Raw genomic sequence first — 22,878 nt, forward strand, 5'->3', positions numbered from 1 at the left:
CTCCCTTCTTGATAGGAGGGGCAGCACAGCATGCTAGAACGTTCCGGAACGTGTGCCACCAGCCGTGGAGACAGTGCATTCCCAAGACCCGGGGCAGCCCCTGAGCCCCGCCCTCACAGCGGAGACCCCGGGCAGCTAGTCAGGGTGGCGGAGCGGGCGCTGAGACGGGCGAGGGAGGCCCCAGCTCTGCAGCCCGGGCCCTGGGCGCGTTGTCTCCCGCGGTGCTCCCGTGGTGCCCCCGCGGTGCCCAGGACGAGCCCGGGAAGGTCCCTGAGGACACGTGCTCAGGAGTGTCGTCTTCCCCTGCGGCTGCGTTCTGTCCCCTCGGGTGTCCTCTGGGAAGAAAGACACCGTGCCTGCCGCTGACTGCCGGGGGCTTGCCCCCTGCAGGAAGGCCATCCCTGGCGTGGCTCCCGTGGCCAGTGCCCCGCCAGTTGCTCTCGCTGCGCCCTGGGTCTCCCACCCTCAGAACCGCCATGTGTTTCCGTGCCTGTCTGCCGTCCCAGTCCCCAGCTAGACCTCCCAGGCCTGTGACCCTCCATCCCGACCCGGCGCATTGGCGCCTGCCAGGCGCTCAGTGCCCGCCCCGCTGCCTCCCTTGCAGGGCTTGCTGAAGAAGCACGAAGCTTTCGAGACAGACTTCACCGTGCACAAGGACCGCGTGAATGACGTCTGCACCAACGGGCAAGACCTCATTAAGAAGGTGAGCCTGGCCCCCCGGTGAGACCCTGGCTTCCGACGCCGGGACGCCCGCCTGCTGGCACCTCAGTTGTCCCTCGGCACTCACACCCAGGACGGTCACCAAAGCGTGGCACGAGGCCCACGGCAGTGCCGTGCCCATGTTTCATGAAGGGGGAGGCCCCAGGGCTAGTTGGCTAGTTCCTTCTGAAGCCGGTCAGGAAAGGGAGTCACAACCACCACCCGAGACCACCGCCTGAGACCACCGGTGCAACCTTGGGCCCACCGTTCGGGCTTTTCCTCCACGCGCACCGCCACCCCAGACGGGACAGACACTCCGGCTGTGCCCCGGCTGCCACACGGGACGTTCACATACGCTCTGAACCAAGAGGGAACAGAAGTGTCTGTGGCCTCCCGAGTTCAGCCTCCCTCGTGTCAGAGCGTCTGCGGGACCATTTTCTGTTGTCATCAAAGGAGTGAAACAGCCGTTCTGGGGCTGTAGAGTATTTTTTCTAAGGGGCGTTTAAGCTGTTTCCAGTTTTTTACTATCAAAAGTAATGATGATGCATACATCGCTGTAACTGAACATTTTAGTATATTCCTGATTACTCCTTTGGAATTGATTCTTTGAGGAGGAGCTGCAGTATTCATCTTTCAAAGGGTTTTACACTGTCTTGCTCTGGGAAGCCCTCCCCACGCTCCCTCCCTGGCGCAGCAGGCCGTTCCGGAACACGGGGAGGGCGCGGGCCGGGCGAGCGCGGCGGGCGCTGCGGCTGACCGGGGCGCGCCTTCCCTTCTCGGCCTAGAACAACCACCACGAGGAGAACATCTCTTCCAAGATGAAGGGCTTGAACGGGAAAGTGTCCGACTTGGAGAAGGCGGCCGCCCAGAGGAAGGCCAAGCTGGACGAGAACTCGGCCTTCCTGCAGTTCAACTGGAAGGCGGACGTGGTGGAGTCCTGGATTGGTGAGCGCGGTCTGGGGGCAGCCCGTGTCCCCCCCAGCCCCCGCCCCCAGCCCAGCAGCACTGTTCCGACCCCCGGCTCGTCTGCTCCCGTGGCGGTGGGTTCTCTCCCGCAGAGAAGCAGCTGGTCAGGTGCGGGCGTCTCAGCCGCCCCGCCCCCCGGGCAGACCTCGGGCCGGTGTCCGGCCCCAGAGAGTCGGGGCCTCGGCGGTGCCTGGCACTGGGCCAGCACCCGGGTTTGCCAAGAAATAAAAAATAAAACGCCCTTGGCCAATGGAAGAGGCGGTGGAGGTCACAATGGGGACAAAAGGAGGGGGGCGGCTGGCACCAGGCTGCATCAGCACGGCCCCCAGCCAGCTGCACGGGTCCAGCGTGCACTCAGCTTTCCGGGGAGAGGGAACTGGACTCTGCTTCGGGGGTCACGTGACCCTGGTAGTTGCTGTCACAGAAGAAGAGACCGAACCCCGTGTCTTCACAGCACAAACAGAAAACGGGAGTCTGGGGTGCAAGACGGGGCCCGTTAGTGTGGGTTCAGAGACTGCTGTTGGGGATACTGAAATCGAAACATAAAAAATAGCTGTGCCTCATCATTTTTTAACTTCGTCTCACTGCACCGAGAAGGAGAGGTCCATTTCCCGTGCTTGGTTTTCTAGGCGAGAAGGAGAACAGCCTGAAGACCGACGACTATGGCCGAGATCTGTCTTCTGTCCAGACGCTCCTCACCAAACAGGTCGGTTGCGTCCCTTGGCTGGCTGAGGTTTGCTCAGGTGGCCGTTCCCAGGGGGCACTCGGTGCTCCAAGTCTTTCACTGAGACGTCCGACTCCCGAGCTAGGCCCCAGGGGCTCGGCAGTACACGGGGCGAGTCCTGGTTCCGGGGGCACTGCCACGCTAGACACGCTCGCGGCGGCCCAGTGGGTGCAGACGGCCGTGTGCCGCAGGGCGCGCCGTGGGCTTACCCTCGTGTCCGGCCTCAGGCTGCTTGGGGGGCGGGAAGATGCTGCTGCCCTAAACCTCAGTCTCAGGGACAAGGGCAGGTGTGACCCTGTGGCAGCACAAGGTGGGGGCTCCGGGCTCCCGGGCCGGCCGAGGCACCAGACCCCGCAGGTTGGAGTCTCGAGGTGGTGGCTGCAGAGTGACTCTGGGCTCCCGTCCCGTTCCAGGAAACCTTCGACGCCGGCCTGCAGGCCTTCCAGCAGGAGGGCATCGCCAACATCACCGCCCTCAAGGATCAGCTGCTGGCCGCAAAGCACATCCAGTCGAAGGCCATCGAGGCCCGGCACGCCTCCCTCATGAAGAGGTGGAGCCAGCTTCTGGCCAACTCGGCCACCCGGAAGAAGAAGCTGCTGGAGGCCCAGAGCCACTTCCGCAAGGTACGGGTGGGCCGGGCGGAGCTCTGCTGGGGGAGGGGGGCCGAGCCATCAGCTCGGCACAGGGGGCATGCTCAGGTGCGTGGGGTCACCCTCACGAGACTACTGTTCAGGAACACCGGGGACGGGTGAATTCACATGCACCCCAGGGGGGGCGGAAGGGAACCGGGAACGCAGGGCTGCTCAGCAGGGAAGTGGGAGGAGGGAGCCACGCCAGCCTCGTGCCGTGTCAACCCTGGCGCCCCCTTTCCTGCCCAGTCCCCCCGCCCCGGGAGCTGTCACGGCTCTGTCTCCTCTGCTTTCAGGTGGAGGACCTCTTCCTGACCTTCGCCAAAAAGGCCTCGGCCTTCAACAGCTGGTTTGAAAATGCGGAGGAGGATCTGACGGACCCCGTGCGCTGCAACTCCCTGGAAGAGATCAAAGCCTTGCGTGAGGCCCACGACGCCTTCCGCTCCTCCCTCAGCTCAGCCCAGGCCGACTTCAACCAGCTGGCCGAGCTGGACCGCCAGATCAAGAGTTTCCGCGTGGCCTCCAACCCCTACACCTGGTTCACCATGGAGGCCTTGGAGGAGACCTGGAGGAACCTGCAGAAGATCATCAAGGTGCCCTTCCAGTGGGAGAGCAGTGAGACTCGGGCGGAGGGGGCAGGGCTGCGTTTCCCAGACGTCAGCGGGGGTGTCCGTCTAGCCACCCGCCCGGGGCCCGTCGTCAGTCCCTTCCGGGCACAGCTTCCCAGAGTCCCCGGGGGTGAAAGCAGCCGGAGAGTTACCGAGTGCTCAGGGCTCACGGAGCGTTTCCCAGACGCCTCCCCCCTGTCTCTGGGTGGAGGTTAGCGCCCCGTTTTCCTGCCCGCCCCCCCCGAGCGACAGTTCTCATGTTCAGCGTCAGAAATGCCGCTCTCAGATGATAAGTCAGCTGATGCGTCCACTCCCACGGGCCGCGCCTTCTCCGTCCCGAGCCGTCTGTGCGGGGGCTGGGGTGACGTGGCCTGTGCCTCCCTCTGGCCCTCAGGAGCGGGAGCTGGAGCTGCAGAAGGAGCAGCGCCGGCAGGAGGAGAACGACAAGCTGCGGCAGGAGTTCGCGCAGCACGCCAACGCCTTCCACCAGTGGATCCAGGAGACCCGGTGCGGCCCGGCCCCGGGGAGCTCTGCACGAGAGCAGGAGGCACCCTGGGCACTAAGGGAGCACGGGGCGGGCTGGGCGGGCGGCAGTGTTCGGCCGGTGTTCTCGGGGGGACTGCACCCCACGGGGTGGGACCCTGCGTGGCCCCTGGTGAACCTTGAGTGGCGGCTCGGCGGCAGGCCGGCGGGTTGAGTGCAGGGCGGGTACTGATGATGTCGTTTTGTTTTTTTTCTCTTTCCTTTCTCGTGTTCCCCCCTGTCCCCTACCTCCTGGTTGCTGCTGTCCGGATACCGCCTTGTCTTGTGGCTGCTCGGACCCCATCTCCACAGAACGTATCTCCTCGACGGGTTAATATTGTCTTCTTACTTCTCGGGGATTGCGGTGTGGTGGTGTCTCGTGTGCTTGTCCCTCTGCCCCGTGTCCCCCTGTGGCCTGGCTTGTCGAGGATCCCAGGAGGGAGCTTCCTGTGCCCAGGGCCAGCTGCACATCCCCGGCCCTGTCCCCGTCACCTTACAAGGAGCGTGTGCCGTGCCCCACAGCCCACGGTCGGGGGAGAGGGGTGCTCCCACCTTCCCGTTCCAGCTCCAGGGGCGCTCAGGCAGGGAGTGTGACCAAGCTGGGTGGCCAGAGCTGAGGCCAGGCCCCTGGGAATCCCCGTGCTGGCTCTGCCATGGGACGGCACTGGCTGTCTCTCCTGCCTGTCCTCCTTGTGTGTCCAGGGGGGGCAGTACTTAGTCCTTAGGAGGCTGTGGGCATAAAGCGGATGACAGCATTTAGGGGCTCACCGGTTCAGTAAGTCCCCAGCTGTGCACTGGCCCTGCCCCAGCAGCCCCAGTTTCCCTGGGGTGGAGAGGAGACACCCGTGTCAGTGACCCCGACTGAAGGCAGAAGCTCCCGGTATTTCTGAGCTGTAGGGCCGTCCCCCCGACTCTCGGGAGGGGCCTCTCCCTCCGATCGAGGCTTCTGCCAGGGCCAGCCCCCTTCGCGTCCCCCCGAGGCCTGTGCTCAGGGCCGGGGTTGGTGGGACCCCCGAGCTTCAGGCCCGTGCCCTGAGGCTCTGCAGCCGGCAAATCGAGCAGTGGGAGAAGAAAGCCCGTATGGACTGGTCCCTACATGCTGAGGGCAGAAGGGGTCAGGGTTTAGGGGTCCCAGTTCCAGCTTGAACTCGTGAGCCACCTGGTGTCTGCTCTGCGCGAGCCCCTGGGGCTCCCGGTGGTCCCGGCTTCTCTGTGTGAGGCGCCACGCTCCCCTTACCGTGTAGCGCCCCCAGCCCCGTCTCACCCTGCCTTCGTGCGCTGCCCCAAGGCTTTCTGCCCCCCTGGGCTGGCCCTCGGCTGCCCCCCCGGCCCCTGGCCCCTGCCTGGGTGCTGCCTGCTCGGCCTCTGTCGTGTGTCTGTGTGGGTGTGCTCCCCCCCTCCCTCCTCTACGGGTATTCACTCGGTTTCTTCTCTTTGAATAGCATAGCGTACCGTCGGGTCGTTCGTGTCTATCAGTATGAAGTTGGGGATGATCTGTCTGGAAGGTTTTTCTCCTCTTATTTCTCTCCTTACCTCACTGTGGTTTTGCCCGTGCACTCTTGACTTGCCCAGGCGGCTCTGCTTTCCGACTAACCCACTGCCCTCGGCCGCTCCGGACAGAGCGGCCTGTCCCCCTCCCCCTGCACCGGCACCCAGCCCCCCACCCCCAGGCCCTGGGGGTGTGCTTTGCCCTGGGGCGCGTGGCCTGACTGTGAGTCTGACCTGACCCGCTGGGGTAGGAGGAGGCCTGGTGCCTTGCTTTTGCTCGACACTTTGAAGTTGGGGAGATGTCAGAGCTCACGCTGGCTCGCTGGGTGTTAAAAGGGTAGGCTGGGGCAGATAGGGGTACAGGGGAGGCCGGGCTAAAATCCCACCGAGGACATGCGCACAGTGTGACTTGTCCCTGCACACGCCCCCAACCCGGCTGTCGTCTTTGTTCACTGGAAGCCTCCCGTGGCCTTGCTCCGTGTCAGCGGGACGGAGGCTCCCCCAGCCCCTTGCTCTTCAGAACTTGGCCCTGGAAGGAGCCTCTGGTGCTGCCGCCAGACCCTGGGACCTGAAGCAGAGGCTTAGTCACAGCCGCCACCCTCCTCCGGGCAGAACTAGAACCATTTTTAAAACTCAGGTCTGGCCATGACCTCTTAGCACCTGGCGTCCGTGTCTCAGGGGTCTGGCTGCCTCTGACCCTGGAAGGGGGCCTCTCCCCAGGAACCTGCAGGAGACCCCAGGGGCCCCTGGGGTGGCTGTCTGCTTGTCAGCCCCCTCCGGCCTAGGGCCTCCCCGTCTGTCGGCAGCAGGGAGGGCCCTACGGGGGTCTCCTCCCACCGGGGCTGCAGAGGGGGGTGCCCTGTTGGGCCAGCAGCCCTCCTGTGTTCCTGGGAAGTCGGTTCCTGAGGTGCCCCTCGAGGGCCTGGCTCGAGTCAGGCCCTGTGTCACAGCGGTGCAGGGCCCGGTGCGGGGCCCAGGGACCGCGGGGGGAAGGGCCCGGGCTGGGGTGGGTGGCAACCACTCGGAGCAGCGGCTCCCCCCCTGGACTCAGGGAAAGGACGGCCTGCCCGCTCCCGGGCCGCGCAGGGAGAGGCAGCTGGCGGCAGGTGGGTCCGTTTCCTTCGTAAAAGGAGCTGGGCCCGCAGGCCCTGTTTCATCGGGGAGTAGTTCATCTCAAGCCCACGGGTCCCTCTTGCCTCACCACGGTTTCGTGTTTTGCACGTAGGTCCTGCATGGTGGAAGAATCCGGGACCCTTGAATCCCAGCTCGAAGCTACCAAAGTAAGTGCCCGAAGGGCCCCTGACCCAGCCGAGACCCCGCACCCGTCCACCCCGGGGGACCTGCCTGGCTCTCAGTCTGGCCGGAGGTGGGCTGGCCGGGTACCCCTTCACCCTCTGGCGGAAAGCAGCCTGGGCCCCACCGGTTTAAGGGAAGGCATTGTCTTTGACGGCTGCTGCCTTGAGCCCTGCTTGGAGAGGAAAAGGCTCCTCTCGTTCTTGGTTTGTATTGGGTTGGCCAGAAAGTTTGGTTTTTCACCTGTAATAGCTCTAGTAGTGTTCAGTTGTCTTTAACTTCATTGAGGCAATTTTGTTCGATTGTATGGTGACAGCTGTCATGTCGACATTTTTTTAAAAACTTAGTTTTTGTGTGCCCATTTTAACATTGAAGAGGGAAGAAAATGTGCAACACTTTGGCCATTGTGCTTTATTCTTTCAAGAAAGGTAGAAACGTAACAAAAAAGGTCTGTGCAGTGTGTAGAGAAGGCACTGTGACTGAGCGAATGTGTCAGAAGCGGTTTGTGGAGTTGTGTGCTGGGGGCCTCTCGCTGGACGAGGCCCCCCGGTCGGGCGGACCAGCTGACGTCGACAGTGATCAGATGAAGACGTTAATGGAGAACAGTCAATGTTGTACCACACAGGAGAGAGCCAACACACTCAAAACACCCAAATCAATCAATTAAGTTATTGGTGAAAATGAAAAACCTGTTGTTTCACAGAAAACACCACACAGACTCTCTCGCCAACCCAGCAGCTTCCCGGGCCAGCCTGCCCACTGCTCCGTGGCACTCACGTTGCAGTCCAGCCCTCTCCCGAGGCTGCCGGGGCCTACACTGCACCCCACCCACCTCCCTCTCCGCCCATGGCCCTGCTGGTCTCGGGCGCAGGGGCCAGGGCCACTGGGCAGGCTCTTGGGCCTGGTGAGCGTGGCAGGAGCCCGTCCCGTACACCTTTGCTCCCCGCCCTGCAGCGCAAGCACCAGGAGATCCGAGCCATGAGAAGCCAGCTGAAGAAGATCGAGGACCTGGGGGCGGCCATGGAGGAAGCCCTGATCCTGGACAACAAGTACACGGAGCACAGCACCGTGGGCCTGGCCCAGCAGTGGGACCAGCTCGACCAGCTGGGCATGCGCATGCAGCACAACCTGGAGCAGCAGATCCAGGCCAGGTACCTGCGCCCGGCACTGGGGCTGTGGGCAGAACAGCCACGCCACCTGAACACAGGTCACCTGGCGTCCTGCAGTCAGGCTACTGCTGAGCGGGGTGGGGTCTCGGTCCCTAATTCTCCTTTTTCCTGCAGGAACACGACAGGGGTGACCGAGGAGGCCCTCAAAGAGTTCAGCATGATGTTCAAGTGAGTGCACCTGCGTCCTCCGGGGGCGGGGGTGTGCAGGCAGGCTTGGCAGCAGGGCCTGTGTGCTGAGCCGCCCTCCACTTTGTGCCGCAGACACTTCGACAAGGACAAGTCTGGCCGCCTGAACCACCAGGAGTTCAAATCCTGCCTGCGCTCCCTGGGCTACGACCTGCCCATGGTGGAGGAAGGAGAGCCCGACCCCGAGTTCGAGGCGATTCTGGACACGGTGGATCCGAACCGGTGAGCCTCGGGGGAGGCAGTGGACAGGGCTCTGCCCGAGGCACCTCTGCCCCCCTGCTCACCGCGCTCGCCCCTCCCCAGGGACGGCCACGTGTCCCTGCAGGAGTACATGGCCTTCATGATCAGCCGGGAGACGGAGAACGTCAAGTCCAGCGAGGAGATCGAGAGCGCCTTCCGGGCCCTGAGCTCCGAGGGGAAGCCTTACGTGACCAAGGAGGAGCTGTACCAGGTCGGGGACTCCGCACCCACCCGCTGCCTGCCCTGGGCGGGAGGGGCGGAGGGAGGGGTGCCGGGACCAGGGCCGAGCCGAGTCTCCAGGAACGGGCCTCGCCTTAAAGCGCCCCCTGCTGGATGCGGGTGTCTCAGCCGCCCACAGTGGCTCTGGGGCCAGGCTCAGAGCGCTGGCCGGCCCGGACGCCGGGCACGGGTCTCCTGGAGCCTGGGCGGTAACGGTTCCGAGCCCGCCCAGCCCCCGCTTCTGTGGGGGCTCACAGGCGCCGTCCTCCCCGCAGAACCTGACCCGCGAGCAGGCCGACTACTGCGTCTCCCACATGAAGCCCTACGTGGACGGCAAGGGCCGCGAGCTGCCCACGGCGTTCGACTACGTCGAGTTCACCCGCTCGCTCTTCGTGAACTGACCCTCCGCGCCCAGCCCGCGCCGCCTGCCCGCCGCTGCCTCGCTGCATGTCCGCTCCTCTCTGCTCCTAAGAGAAATGCTCCAGACGGCGTCACTTCCCAGTGTAACCTTAAACCTGCTTAGCTTGGGGTGAAACGTAGTAGAAAACGGTGCTTCAGCAAACTGCTTCCGGCCCGGTTACAGCCACCATGGGGACCCAGCTTCCCGTCTTGAAGCCAGCTGCTCCATTCCGACTTCAGAAAACCCAAGCAGTTGGCTGGTTTCCTCTTGTTCTCCCTCCCCCCCCCCCCCACCCCCAGCCAATTTTGTTTCATGTAAAAGAAATAAACGACTCGACTCTGCCCCCAAACTGGTCTGTCTTCATTGAGCTTCCGTCTGGCAGCACAGGTACCGCCCCCGCCCCCCCCCCCCCCGGCCTCTGTGCCCAGGGACGCGCCTGCCACCCCCGCGTCCTCAGGCGGCCACCTCCGCCGCCAGCCGCTCCAAGGCCTCCGTCTCCCGGGGCCCTTGCTCGGTGAACTCGGTGCTCAGCTGCCAGACCTTCACCACGCCCTCGGCGTCGCCAGCAGCCAGCAGCTGAGTTTGATGCTGATTAAATTCCAGGCAGTAGACGGGGCTTTCGTCCTGGGTCTGTTTGACTGACACTGTGGGTTTCTGGGAGCTTTTCTGGAGGTCAAACAGCTGCACGTCACCTTCGCGGGGTGGGGGGGGAGTTGTGGGGTGAGACGGGCCTGGGGCCTCGTCAGGTTCCCTGCGCACCCGGGAAAACCGACTCCCGGGCCACGGCTCGGCTCGCTCCCACGGGAGCGGAGGCCTCACCCCCGAACTACGGGGCAGGCGGGCCCGTGTCCCGTTCCCTACCTTCACCGGACGCGGCCGCGAACACCAGGGGACGCACAGGGGACCAGCGCACGGCGAACAGGTACTTGCGGGACAGCTGCAGGGAGGTCAGGGGCTGGGCCTGCAGCATGGAGTGCAGGTGCACGTGCCCGTCCGTGCCCGCGCTCAGGAAGAGGTTCCTGCGTGGGGGAGGGGCGGGGCCCAGCAGCGGGGTGAGTGTTGGGTGTCCAGGTACGGCTCGAGCCTCCCCAGACTTTTGGCTCTCGGGCTCCCCCAGACCCTCCCTGGACCCCCCAGGCCGGCAGTCCCGGTTAGAGAGGGTCCGATTCCCTGGGACCAGCCGCCAGGTCTCTGGATGCCGGGGCCCAAACGCAGAAGGCCCAGGCCCAGGCCCAGGCCGGACTGCAGGCCCTTGCAGCAGCTCTGCGGTGAAGCCCGGCGGGACCCCTCACCCGCCTGCTCCAGGGGCCCCGTGGCAGGTGCAGGACACCCGAAGGCCAGGCCCTGCCCACCTGTGGAAAGGGGAGCAGCTCACGGAGTAGACGGGGCCGCCGTGGGGAGAGAAGGTGAACTGGGCCGGGGCCCGCAGGGGCACGGAGCTCGGGGCCCGCGTGGCCGCGGCCTCCTCCGCCGCCAGGGAGCACTTGAGCGGGAAGCCGCCTTCCGTGCCCAGGACGAAAAGGCCAGGGTCAAAGCTGGAGAAAGCCACCGCCGTGGTTCCCACCTCGGTCTCTCCCCGGTGCGGCTGTGGGGAAGGGGACGGCAGGGCGGAGGGGAGGGAAGCTGGTGAGTGTCCCAAAGGAGCCCAGGCCCAGAGGCCCTGCAGCAGGTCCCGGCTCGGCTGGGGGTGCTGCTGCCACTGCCCGCTCGCCCCACCTGCCCCCAGGGTTCACCTGCGCAGGCAGGCAGGTCCCACAGGCCGGGGCTGCTCTCAGGGCCGTTTCCAGGGGCAGCGGCCTGGCCCCCACGTACCTTCTTCAGCTTGGTGTTCCGTGGCAGCTGCTGCACGACCAGGGCGAAGCCGCCTGCGAGCTGCAGCTGGCCCGGCCCAGCTGCCTGCCAGAGCAGCACCTTCCCATCGGTGGCCACACTCAGCACCTGCCAGCGGTGGCTGTGGCGGGGCTCGGGGAGCCAGAGCACCTGGGGCAACGGGGTGCGGGACCAAGGTCAGGAAAGGGATGCTGCCGCCGGCCTCCCCGCAGAGGCTGAGGCCCGGGAACCACCTCAGTCCCCGCCCAGGGGCAGGCTCAGAGGGCTCCGAGGTCCGTCCCCTGGTCCCAGCAGAAAGCCAGGACAGCTGGCGGCGGCCGGGAATGGCCCTTGGGGTGGCTCCTGCCGGGGACAGGGCTGTGACTCAGGCCCTGGGAGTTGCGAGAATGCCGATGGCAGCTGCCCAGCCGCCAGCTCCCTCATGACCCTCTTCCACGGCTGTGCCAAGCGGGCGCCCTCTCTCCTGCTCAGCCTTAAGGAGCAGGCCCACGCCAGTGGGACCCAGCTCAGAGAGGAGGAGAAGGCACCCCCTCGACCCTCCCAAACACCCACTGCCCTGACCTGGTACACCGGGTCCGTGTGCGTGTCGTCTGTCAGGCCCGTACGCCAGAGCAGTGGGTCCTCAGGGCGGCCCGTGTCCCACACCAGCACCTCGCCGCTGTACAGGCCACCTGTGGGACCCAGCCGGCCAGGCCAGAGCTGACCCCTGCCCAGCAGCCCAGTGTGCTGGCCAAGCACCCGCTCCCCGGCCTCCCAGGCCAGGATGCGGAGCTGCTGCCCGAAAGCCATCCCAAGGGGGACACGCCCCACTACCCGGGAAGCTCCTCTGCAGCTGGGCCAGCTCCCCTGCCCCGCTGGAGAGGCCCCCGGCGCGACCCTTTCCCAGAGGCGGGGGGCTCCTGTCAGCGGCAGCTCCTGAGCCGCCGGCTCCACCCTGTTCTCATCCCAACCAGGCTGACCCTCTTGCTCTGAGCTGCACGCCCCACTCAGCATCCTCACCTGAGCACAGGTGCACCTGTGGTCTCTGCCTCCCGCTAGTTCCGCCCTGGCCGTGCCCCGGGCCTGAGGGCCCGAGGGATCCTCCCCTTGGCTGCCCTCTGCAGGGAGGGAGGGCGGGCGGAGACGCGAGGCAGGCCGGCGGCTCACCTGCAATGTGGGAGGGCTGCGTGGGGTGGAAGGCCAGGCACATGACGGCACTGGGCACCTCCACCACCGCCGACGGCTGCCGGGGGTTCAGGCCTCGCCGGTCCAGGTTCCAGGCACACACGAAGGACTTCAGGGTGCTCCAGTCCCCGTCATCCAGCCTGCGCAGGGACGGCCCGAGCTGGCTCCGCCTCTGAGCCAGGCCTCCCGTCCCCACCCCAACCCCACCTCTCTCCCACAGCCCGCACACACAGTGACCTGTGTCCGCATCACACCCAGACACTGTACTTGGTATCCAAGTGCCACAGGCTCCTCCACAGCACGCCAAGGGCACGCCTTTCTCCGGAAAAGGGTTCCCAGGAACCAAGCCTGGGCCCACACGACGGTGGGGCTGGGGAGCCTCACCCATCAGAAAACAGCTCACGGAGAAGGCACGGCAGGCCCGCGGCTCCCTGCCCAGGGCTGGCCGGTGGGCACTCGGAGTCCTGGGCTCCAAGCCCCTCCACACCCCAACCCCCCGCTGCCCAGGAAGCTCCGGGCCAACCCCGTGCAGACGGGGAAACAGATGCTCCAGCGAGAGCCCGAGGGCCCCCACTGCCACTCACCGGCCATAGGCACAGGCCACCACTGAGCCCGTGCTGTTCCAGGAGACACTGGTCACGTGCAGACCCTGCCCTTGGGCGGGCGGGTAGCCCAGGGTGTGCAGGCACGTCACCTGCGAGAGACAGAGCGTCCCCACCCCTGAGCCTGAGAGACACCCAGCGGGCGGCCTCAGTACCACCCGACGAACACCGCCCCCGGGCTCGCGCCGCCCAGCGCCCTGACAGCGGTCGGAGTCCACCGAGGACCACGCGGGGCCTTCGTCCCAACGTGCCCCCCAGCACGATGCTTCCGGACTGGAGGGCAGGGGCCAGAGCTGGACCCTGTTCTCACACCCATCCTGCACACACGTCCAAAAGCTTCGGCTTCTGGAGCTGGATGGCGAGTGCGCTCGGTGCCCCGGGGCTGCGCGCTGGGAACGGTCAGAGCGGAGACAGTGTTCTTGAGCTCTGGCGTCTTGCTCCTCAGCCCGTGCAGGCGAGCGAAGGAGACGGCTGGCGACGCCGGCCACGGCGGCAAGAAGCTCCGTGAGAAGTTCCACGCTTCCTGACGCCCCCCGGGCCCCACCGAAAGGAACGGCCCCACCGGAAGGGCCCACGGCCCGGAAAAGCCGCGTGCTGGGGACCCTCACACGCCGCTCCGAGGAGGTGGGGCGGGCAGGCCCTGGGGCCAGCAGTCTGGCGCTCCGTCCAGGGGCTCGCGGGCAGTGGCCGGCGCTCCACAAGTCCCAGTCCCAGGGGGCGGCCACAGAAAACTGAACACATGTTTACACCAAGACGTGTGCACAGGTGTTCACGGCATTGTGCCCGAGAGCCGAATGTCCGCCGGCTGCTGGACAAGGACGGCCTCTCCCCACAGTGGAATGTCCTTCGGCCAGATAAGCGCAGCACCAGCACACGCCGCACCGTGATGCCCTGTGACAACACTCAGTGGCAGAAGCCAGTCACAAAAGACCGCTTCTTCAGATCCCACTGGTAGGACATGCTCAGAAGAGACAGAGCGACAGAGACAGAAGATAGATCAGCAGTTGCCAGGAGCCAGGCAGAAATGCCTAATGGGTACGGGGTTTCCCGGGGGCACGAAAACGCTCTGACGTTGGTTGTGGCGACGGTCACATGGCCCTGGGAACACACTAAAACCCACTGAACGGCACGCTTTACGTGGCGAGTTACGTGGGATAGCGACAGAATCTCAATCCGTCTGTTATTCTGAAACAAGACGACACACTGAGGTGGGAAGCAGAGGGGGCGTGAGAAAATGTTCGGGGTTTTCAGTTTCTTGGCCTGGGTCCCGGTCCCACAAAAGTTCCCGCCGTGTGGAGAGTCGTGGGCCGGCTCGGCTGGCTGGAGCACCACCCCGGACCCCGGAGGGCTGAGTGCTGACCCCGGCCGCGGGTTCGGTCCCCGGTCAATCAGGGCGCATGGGGGGGGCGGGGGCAGCCGATCATGTCTCTCTCTCACATCGATGTTTCTCTCCCACTCTTTCTCTCCCTTCCTTCCTCTCTAATATCTGCACACATGCCTCTGGGTAAGGGTTTTTTAAAAAAGAAAGAAAAGTCACGGACTTGAACACGTGTAAGCTCTGCGTGTTTTTATGTTACAGTCAATAAAAGTCCCCATTAAAAATAAACTCCAGGAGCCTCCCCCTTATCTGCGGTTTTACTTCCCATCTCAGTGACCTGTGATCAGCCATGGACCGCAAACGTGACATGGAACACTCCGGAAATAAACAGTCCCCCGGCTCTCGGCTGCATGCCAGTCTAAGCACCGTGCTGCAGTCGCTCGACGCCCCGCCCCCCGCTGCTGCCCGGGACGGGGACGGGAGTCCTCGCTCTGCGGCCTCTCCCGCCCTGCACGCTCCCCGCCTGCCGGTCCCGGTTCTCACATGCGCTGTCGCCAGTCACAGCGCCCGAGTTCCAGCCACGCTTACGTCACCAGACAATGCCACCTCCGAGTAACTGTTATGGCCGCGGAGGGTCAGAATTGTTCCATCTTATCACTGTTACTGCTCGTCCCTCACTGTGTCTAATTCAGGCACTGAACGTCATCACTGGGACGTGTGTACAGAAACACAGGACCCGAAGTAACCTCACCTCACGTCTTCAATGGGCTCTGCAACTTGAAGCAAAACAACGCACATGAAACCGATTTCACCACAGACTAATCGACACAAACAGGCGTTGAGTTCCCAGGCATCTCCTCGATGTCCTAACGAAACGACTTGGGTAAAACGCTACTCCAGGGCCTGCCTGCTCTGTAGGGTTTGGTGCCGTCCACAGTCCCAGGCACCCGCCGGGGGTCCTGGAACTCGCCCCCAAGCACACGGGGCACTGCCGTACATACAGTGAGCTATTTGTCATAATGCTACAGCCGCAGTGATTATGCAACCTACAGTCTAAAAGGAGACTGACGGGGGGGGAGTCAGGGGACAATGGGGCTGTCTTGCACCCTCGCTCCGTAGGTGAGGTGTGTGTTTGCCGGCACAGAACCGGCTCTGCTTTGGCCGGAAAAGACCCTACGCCTGGTCACCGTGACTCAGCCGCCAGCAGCACACGGGTGGAAAACAACGGGAAGGAAATGACACAGCAAACAGACCAGAGGTTCCAGGGGGAGGTCCGTCGGGGATTTCTCCCTTATCTCTGATTTCTGAGGGCTCGGCAAAGTTGTCAGATTGTTTACAGATACTTTTTTAATTTACTGGTTTTTAGGGGGAGGGAAGGGGAGAAAGAGAAAGAGAGAAACGCCACCCACTGCCCCACCCATCCGGCGCTCGCCAGTCGACCCCCACAGGCGCCCCGCCCCGGCGTTTCAGGAGGTTGCTCCGACAAGCCGGGCCGCCGCCCGTGGCCGTTCACAAACTCTCAAACTGCGGCTTTGCACTACGAGCGGCGTCTCAGCCCTTCAGGGGCTTCTGCAGCAGTGCCAGGCCAGTGGTGAAGTGTCAAGGCCACAGCCCTGACAGCAGGAGACAGAAACACCCACAAGGGCCGAAACAGCCACCCGCTACAAGGGGAGTAAAGCAGAAACTGATGCAAAAGAAGAAAGACAGACAGAGGTGTGCTGCCGTTCGGTTACGTTAACAGCGAAGTCTGAAAGCACTCCTCTGCCTGACATTTGGAATGAGCTAGAAACTTTGGGGCCGCCCAGGGCGTGCACAGCACGAGGCCCCTCCAGGGTGCTGCCCAGCCTCCCGCCTGCTCACGTGCAGGAGGAGGCGACAGTTCTGGGAGCGAGGCTGCTGTCCGCACACCCACCAGCAGGACGCAGACAAAGGGTGGCGGCGTGTTGGCGCAGAGGGACGCGACACGCGTGCTGGGAAGGCTGGAGCCCCTGCATGGGCCCTGGCGTGGGACGCTCTGGCAGCGGAGAAATGCCACAGACACACACCCAGTGCTTCCCTTTTCGGTGAGCCGCGTTACGGACGACACAGCGGCGACCGCACTGTGCCCGCCCAGCACGGGACACACTCCGCAGGCCTGGGGCCCAGCTCCCCTCTGGCTGTCTGCATCTCCTAGGTTCTGGGTGTCTGTGATGGCTGAACTTATAATAAACACATGCTGCTTTTGTAATAATAAAAAAAAGAACAGATGTTTTTGAAGGGGGACAAACCTGGCTGGTGTGGCTCGGCGGAGTGAGTGGCAGCCTCCAGAACAAAAGGCTGACAGTTCGATGCCCAGCCAGGGCGCACGCCTGGGTTGCGGGGCAGGTGCCCAGCAGGGGGCATGAGAGAGGTAACAGAGCGCTGTTTCTCCTGCACATCATGTTTCTCTCCCTCTCTTTGTCCCTCCTTTCCCCTCTCTAAAAATAAATATGTAAAAATCTTTCAAAAAAGGAAGAAGACAAAGGTGCGAACCAGGGCACAGAGGCCTGCAGACTGGGGCACTCAGCCCCGAGCGAGCAGCCTGCCCGCGGGCGTCACACCCGGCCCAGTGCGGAGCAAACGCCAAGAGCTCTTCCTTCGTTCGGAGGCTCCCGCCCTCAGAGCCCACGCCGTCTGTGGGCCGCACAGCTGAGTTCACGGGTGCCGGCTCTGAGCTGTGCCTGGGGGGCAGAGAGAGCTGGAGACACTGACGTCGGTCGCCAGAGTACAGCCCTGAAACGACGCAGGCCAGGGCTCAAATTCCAGCTCGGCCACTTAACCTCTCTGTGCCTTTTCTATAAAGTGGAGATCGTCCCGGCGCCAACACGGGTGTCCTGGGGAGTGAGCGGGACGGTACAGAGGACTTCCGCGCCCACGGCGCGCGGGGAGACGCAGCCGGGCGGCGGGGAGCCCGGGTGCAAACTCCGCCCCTGCTGCTCACGAGCGCAGCACTGTTCCGGAGCAGTTACCGCAGCTCTGAGTCCCCTGCCCCCGGCTGCAGGATGCAGCCAGCGAGGGCCCACTGACTTACTCCTGCAAGACAGCCCTGGGCACCTGACAGAGCGCAAGGGCTCGGTAAGGGCTGACACCGTGACGGGTATGAGGATCCCTTGGGCCGTGCAAAAGACGGGCCTGAAACGGGGCACAGGTGGCGCCCTGCTCCCTACCGTCTCCTGCGGCTCCGTCCAGTTCACCTCGAAGCCGTCGAAGGCGTGGCTCTGCCAGTTCTTGTTCAGCTCCCGGATCATGAGGGCCTCCACTCTCTGCAGAAAGGCCACAAGCCCGGGGCCGTCGTGCTGGGGCGCGGGCGGGGAGCCCGCCGGCACCACGGCCTCGGTCTGCACCTCGGCATCTGCACACCTCCGGGTCTGCACGGATGCTTCAGCAGTGGCGACGCTGGCCGTCTGGCAGCTTTTCTGGAGGAGATCAAAACGCCGCGGTCACCAGCTAGCCAGCTGTTGACCGGGTCACCCGCCCGGGGAACTCTCTTCCCATGCAGCTCGCTATCCTCAGGCCCGCGGCGGGCCTCTCTGCTGTCTGCTCAAAGCCCGTCCCGTCTTCCCTAGGAGGGGCCCAATCTGCGTGGCGTGCGAGTGGAGATGGCCCCGCAGCCTTCCTCTGTCTGCTCCACGGAGGCCAAGGGGGGACGGGGCCGTGACTAGCTAATCAGAGCCCGGGGCTGCCCCCCAGCCTCAGTGACTGGTTCAGAGGGACCGTGTGACCTGGTAAGAGCCCCAGGCCTTGGGGTGACACGCTTTGGTGAGGACTCAGGAATGTCCCCTCTGAAGACACTGACAGCTGGAATAGTCATGTAACAACTTTAAAGACTGTAAGGAAACTAGTTTTATCATAGGTTAACTAACGTAAACAAGTTCCCCCAGCACCTCATCAGCCTTGTAACAGAACAACGTTGCTTGAGGACCTGCTGGACCTGAGAGCCGGCAGTGGCCGCCTCGGCCAGCACCCTCAGCCCCTGTGGGCTGTGGCGGACCACCCCCTAGCCCACCCCCGCCCCTTGGCAGACAGCTCTCTCCAGCGGGGTGCCTTCCACCCGTGGCCAAAGGAGACACATGGGTCCATGATGAATCAGTTCACGTACGGCAGGTTGTTTCCCGGCTGCCCTCCTCTGCACCCTGCCTTCCGTCTCAAGGTCCTTGTCCCTCGGTCAGCTGGGCACAAGGACAGGCATCAGGTGCTCAGGAGAGGCACTGCCAACCTGCCTTCCTGACAGTCATGTCCGGTCTTTTCCAAACGAGGGACCCACATGTCTGGTCTTTTCCAAACGAGGGACCCACGTCCCTGAGATCACTGTCATCCACCAGAGGCCCTCCTCACCCAGCCACTCATCAGGGTCCCGCCCCCGAGATTCCCTGCTAAGGCTCGGGGGCAGGGCCAGGCCCCAGGCCACAGTTGGTGAGCCGGGAGAGGGGACGAGGACCACACAGGGGAGTCCTCCTTAGAGCCTGGAGCACACTCAACCCTTGTGCCCACGCCCCCTTCCCATTCCACCAACCTCCCTCTGCTCGTCCAGCTCCCATCAGCTGTGAGTTCCTCCGGCAGGAGAACGCCGCCTGCCCCACCTTCACCCCAGCACTTGGCCTGGTATTTGGCACATGGTTCAAGTTCATTTATACTACACACAACACACGTATATGTACATGTACACGTACATGCACACACATACATTTATTAAGCATCTACTCGCCAGGCACTGTCTGGGTACCATGGATAGAGCGGAAAACAGAACGTGCAAGGTTCCTGTGCCCGAGCAACACGCCTGGGGCTCGGCTGTGGACGAGTAAACAAACAAACCAACAAACAAACCCCATGGGAATCCAATGGTGCAGCAGAGGTGCGGGGGAGCTGGGGAAGCCCCCGGGGTGGGGCGGCGCAGGTGGCCTCTCAGGGAGCCGGCATCTGAGCTGAGAGGGGAAGGACAAGGAGCTGGCCGACAGGACAGCAACAGGCAGGAGGGCCCCCAAAGGCACAGAACCACGTTACATTCAGAAGGGGGGCTTCAGAAAGGCAACTCTGCCGGAAAGTGGGAAGGATTGGACCAGCAGCGTGCACATTCTGCTGTGCACTAGAGGGAGCTGGGTGCTTCAGTACCACCAGGGTCCCGGCTCTGACCTCACGCTAGTCCCGCTACAGTCACTCAGAGCAGGCCCCGGACACCCCCAGCGTCCAGTCTCCAGGCCGTTCCAGTGTCAGGCACGGCTGAGAAACCGCAGAGGAGCGAGGGGCGGGGCGGCCAGGAGCCGGCCCTCTCAGGCCATTGAGCTCATCGCTGAGCCTCCTGTCACCCCCCTAAGAAGTACCCTAACAAGACACATTTTTGCAGAAGAGACCACGTGAGTGGCCCAAGGCCAACCCTTAGAGAGTCTGCGCACCTGGGTCCCAGGACCCTGTCCCTCGGAGCAGACTGGGGTGTGACGAGAAAAGCCGAGTCAGGCCCAAGACCATTGACACGAAAATAAAGTTTCAGAAACCAGCACTGGAGTGCACACCCACACTCCAATACTGTGCCACGGCGTGAGCCAAGCGAAGACCCATGTTTGACTATGCCAAAGAAACTTCCAAAAGAAACTAAGAAACTGTATAAAAATTTACCTAGAACACTCATCACAGGGTTAATTGGTAAGAGAAAAATTGGAAAAAATCGAACAGCCATTCTAAAAGAGACTGGTTAAGAGGGTAGGGAGGTATAAGGGACTAAATGGTAATGGGGAAAAAAGTTCAATAAAGATTAAATAGGCCCCATTTGGTGTGGCTCAGTGGATCGAGTGCTGACCTGTGAACCAAAAGGTTGCTGGTTCAATTCCCAGTCAGAGCACATGCCTGGGTTGTGGGCCAGGTCCCCAGTAGGGGGTGTGTGAGAGGCAAACACACATTGATGTTTCTCTCCCTCTTTCTCTTTCCCTCTCTCTAAAAATAAATAAATAAAATATTTTTTAGAAATTAAATTAAAAAATAAAAAGGAAAAAAGGGACTGGGGAAATAAAGTTATAAAAAATGTTGACATGCAATGTTTGGCTGTATTAGGTGGAAGTGTTATGCATAATGCAACTCCACTTTTATAAAAAAGAAAAATGTTGCCCTGGCTGGCGTAGCTCAGTGGATTGAGCGCGGGCTGGGAACCAAAGTGTCCTAGGTTCGATTCCCAGCCAGGGTACATTCCTGGGTTGCAGGCCATAACCCCCAGCAGCCACACATTGATGTCTGTCTGTCTGTCTGTCTCTCTCTCTAAAAAAAAAAAAAAAAGAAAAAAAAATATGGAGGGGCAAAGAGGGGAATCAGGACAACTGTAATAGCACAATCAATAAAACATAATTTTAAAAATGTGGAGAAGAGAAAAAACAGAAAGGGGACAGGTACAAACCAAATGGCTGTGGGGGAATGAGACTGTGGGGTGATTTTTATTTCTTTTTTTATTTATCCATTTTTCTCTAAATTTTGGGATAACTTTAAAAAGTTGTATTAATTTTTAAAAAAGATTTTTATTGATTTTTAGAGAGGGGAAGGGAGGGAGAAAGAGAGGGAGAAAAACATCAATGTGTGGCTGCCCCTCACACACCCCCCACCAAGGGACCTGAAGGGAACCCAGGCATGTGCCCTGACTGGGAATTGAACCAGCGACACTTTGCTTCGCAGGCCAACGCTTAGTCCACTGAGCCACACCAGCCAGGGCTAAAAATCCATATTAATTTGAGAGAGAAACAGAGTTGTGCAGAGAAGCAGAGTTTTGCCACTTATTTATGCATTCATTGGTTGAGTCTTTGTATGTGCCCTGACCTGGGAGACATAGATAACTTTTAAAAAGAAAAAAAAAGTTAATTTGTACAAAATAATTTACCCCTCCTTCTGACCCTTGCAACATTCTTACAACTTAACAAAATCTGTCCTGGCTGGTGTAGCTCAGTGGACTGAATGCAGGCCTGTGAACCAAAGGGTTGGCAGTTTGATTCCCAGTCACAGCACATGCCCAGGTTGCAGGCCAGGTCCCCAGTAGAGGGCGCGTGAGAGTCAGCCACACATTGATGTTTCTCTCCCTCTTTCTCCTTCCCCCCTCTCTAAAAATAAATATAATCTTAAAAAAAAAACTCAGTAAGATAAGAGCCTGATTCAAATGAATCACCCTCACAAATGAAAGCCCAGGATCAGTTCTTCCTACAGGTTAAAACTATCTACAAGAAAATTAACAAGCCTCAGTCTCATTCTTCGGGGGAAGGGGGGAGTTACACTGAACCAGGAGTTCCCAACTTCTAAATCTGAAGTCTTCTAAAATCTGAATCATCAGCAAGCCAGAGAGGTATTTCAAGTAATTTTTTCACGTCCAGTGAATTACATACATTTACCTGTGGTAAGGGTCTCTATAACTCAAGCATCCACTGCCTTTACTTTTTAACTAGAACGGTGGCTCCTGTGCAGCCTGGTGAGGCCAAGTGCTTTGAAATCAGATCAAATCCTGGCTTGAAACCTACAGGCTGTTGGCCTGAGGCAACAAACTGTCCTCAAAGGCAAGACGTCAGGGAAACAGGGAAACGCCACAGGTGTTGTGTGGTGTCGGTGAGCATGTGAGCTGCAAATTGGACACACCTGTGCGACAAATTAAGCCTCAATTTTCTGCATCAACCTGCTTGACCTGCCTCTGCTTAACCTCTCTGATCTCACCTGGAACCGTTCTAGCCTCCGGTCCTGCATTCCTCTCCAGCCCCGCCTAGCTCCTCAAACACCAGATTAGCTCTGACCCCAGGCCTCTGCACCCGCCCTTGGCTCTGCCTGGACCCTGCTAACTCAGGGATCCGCTCCGCTAACTCTCTCACTCCAAGTCTTTGTTTAAATGCCCCCTGTCCATGCGGCCCACTCTGCAACTCACCCTCTCCCTCCCCGTTTATTCCTTCTAAACCCTCACCCCTCTTTGTCTTGTCCAGGACACCGTCCACTTTCTAACACACTGCATAATATACTTATTGCATACACTGTTAATTTTCTGTCCCCTGCGCACACGCGCCCAGGCAGGGCTCCGGGAGGAAGCCCCGAAGGGCCCCCGCGCCCAAACCGCTCTGGGCTGCGCTCAGCGGGAGTTCCAAGCGCCTCCCGAGCGGCCCCGGCATCCAGGAGCCCGGCCCCTCATCTCCCCAAAGCACCTCTTTTTGTGAGCTTTTGATTAAACCACAAGAAGCGGCTTGTCTAGATCTTAAGATGCAGTCGGGTCATTTTTTTAAACGGAAGGTGGTCTGAAATGCCTAAAAACTTCAGTTCATACAAAATCCTTCCAAACGTAGGGTCTTCAGACTTAAAAAACAAAACAAAAAAACTTTATGTTGTTGTTCAAAGACTGAGGAAACTGACACGAGAGCATCCCAAAGGTTAGTTCCTGTGTATTAAAATATGAAAATAAATCGGTGGGACGCCAGAACCTGGCCCGGCGGCCTGGCGTGGCCCTCGCCCCGCCGCCCGCGCCGCCCGGAGCGGGGCCCGCGCCCTCACCGTCTCCCCGCGGAGGCCCTGGACGCCCCTCCACTGCGAAGGCACGGACACCACGCCCAGGGTCTCGTCCTGCAGCGGCCCCGACCGCCCGGGCCCCTCGGCGCTCGCAGCCCGCCCAGTCGCCAGCGCCACAGCACCCGCGCTTCCCGCCAGGCAGAGGTGCCTGGGCTGCGCGCAGGTTGCCATGGAGACGGGCCGGCGCTGGCGCACTCCAACGCGACCTTCGTCCCCGCGTCTTCACAACGGATGACCGGGGAGGTGAAGCTATCGGTGCCATTTTTGAAGTGGTCAGATACTGCCCCAGGACCCGGGA

The 22,878-nt window shown here is 61.7% G+C and overlaps 2 protein-coding genes across 9 annotated transcripts in view; one reads left to right on the forward strand and one right to left on the reverse strand.

Moving 5' to 3' along the window:
• Positions 1 to 9,492, forward strand: part of SPTAN1 (spectrin alpha, non-erythrocytic 1) — a 57,131-nt gene extending 47,639 nt beyond the window's left edge. For all 7 annotated transcript variants that reach the window (XM_028512363.2, XM_028512381.2, XM_028512390.2 and 4 more), the window contains 13 exons: positions 605 to 703; positions 1,485 to 1,644; positions 2,295 to 2,371; positions 2,803 to 3,012; positions 3,315 to 3,611; positions 4,021 to 4,133; positions 4,461 to 4,478; positions 6,862 to 6,916; positions 7,884 to 8,080; positions 8,213 to 8,266; positions 8,360 to 8,506; positions 8,588 to 8,735; positions 9,019 to 9,492. In XM_028512363.2, the coding sequence (XP_028368164.1) occupies positions 605 to 703; positions 1,485 to 1,644; positions 2,295 to 2,371; positions 2,803 to 3,012; positions 3,315 to 3,611; positions 4,021 to 4,133; positions 4,461 to 4,478; positions 6,862 to 6,916; positions 7,884 to 8,080; positions 8,213 to 8,266; positions 8,360 to 8,506; positions 8,588 to 8,735; positions 9,019 to 9,144 (1,701 nt within the window). In that variant the 3' untranslated portion in view covers positions 9,145 to 9,492. The remainder of the gene's footprint in view (positions 1 to 604; positions 704 to 1,484; positions 1,645 to 2,294; positions 2,372 to 2,802; positions 3,013 to 3,314; positions 3,612 to 4,020; positions 4,134 to 4,460; positions 4,479 to 6,861; positions 6,917 to 7,883; positions 8,081 to 8,212; positions 8,267 to 8,359; positions 8,507 to 8,587; positions 8,736 to 9,018) is intronic.
• DYNC2I2 (dynein 2 intermediate chain 2) lies at positions 9,460 to 22,766 on the reverse strand. Of its 2 annotated transcripts, XM_028512402.2 has the most exons (9): positions 22,566 to 22,766; positions 17,243 to 17,491; positions 12,722 to 12,831; positions 12,120 to 12,277; positions 11,535 to 11,644; positions 10,956 to 11,123; positions 10,496 to 10,728; positions 10,005 to 10,162; positions 9,460 to 9,835 (listed from the first exon to the last, which is right to left on the reverse strand). In XM_028512402.2, the coding sequence occupies exons 1-9, from the start codon at positions 22,749 to 22,751 to the stop codon at positions 9,597 to 9,599; spliced, it is 1,611 nt and encodes a 536-aa protein (XP_028368203.1). In that variant the 5' UTR covers positions 22,752 to 22,766; the 3' UTR covers positions 9,460 to 9,596. The 2 variants fall into 2 exon arrangements, with proteins under 2 accessions (XP_028368203.1, XP_035878222.1); XM_036022329.1 differs by lacking the exon at positions 17,243 to 17,491.
• Between the last annotated feature and the right edge of the window lie 112 nt (positions 22,767 to 22,878).

The sequence above is a fragment of the Phyllostomus discolor genome, chromosome 3, assembly GCF_004126475.2.
Source record: "Phyllostomus discolor isolate MPI-MPIP mPhyDis1 chromosome 3, mPhyDis1.pri.v3, whole genome shotgun sequence".
In the NCBI taxonomy this organism is placed as follows: domain Eukaryota; kingdom Metazoa; phylum Chordata; class Mammalia; order Chiroptera; family Phyllostomidae; genus Phyllostomus; species Phyllostomus discolor.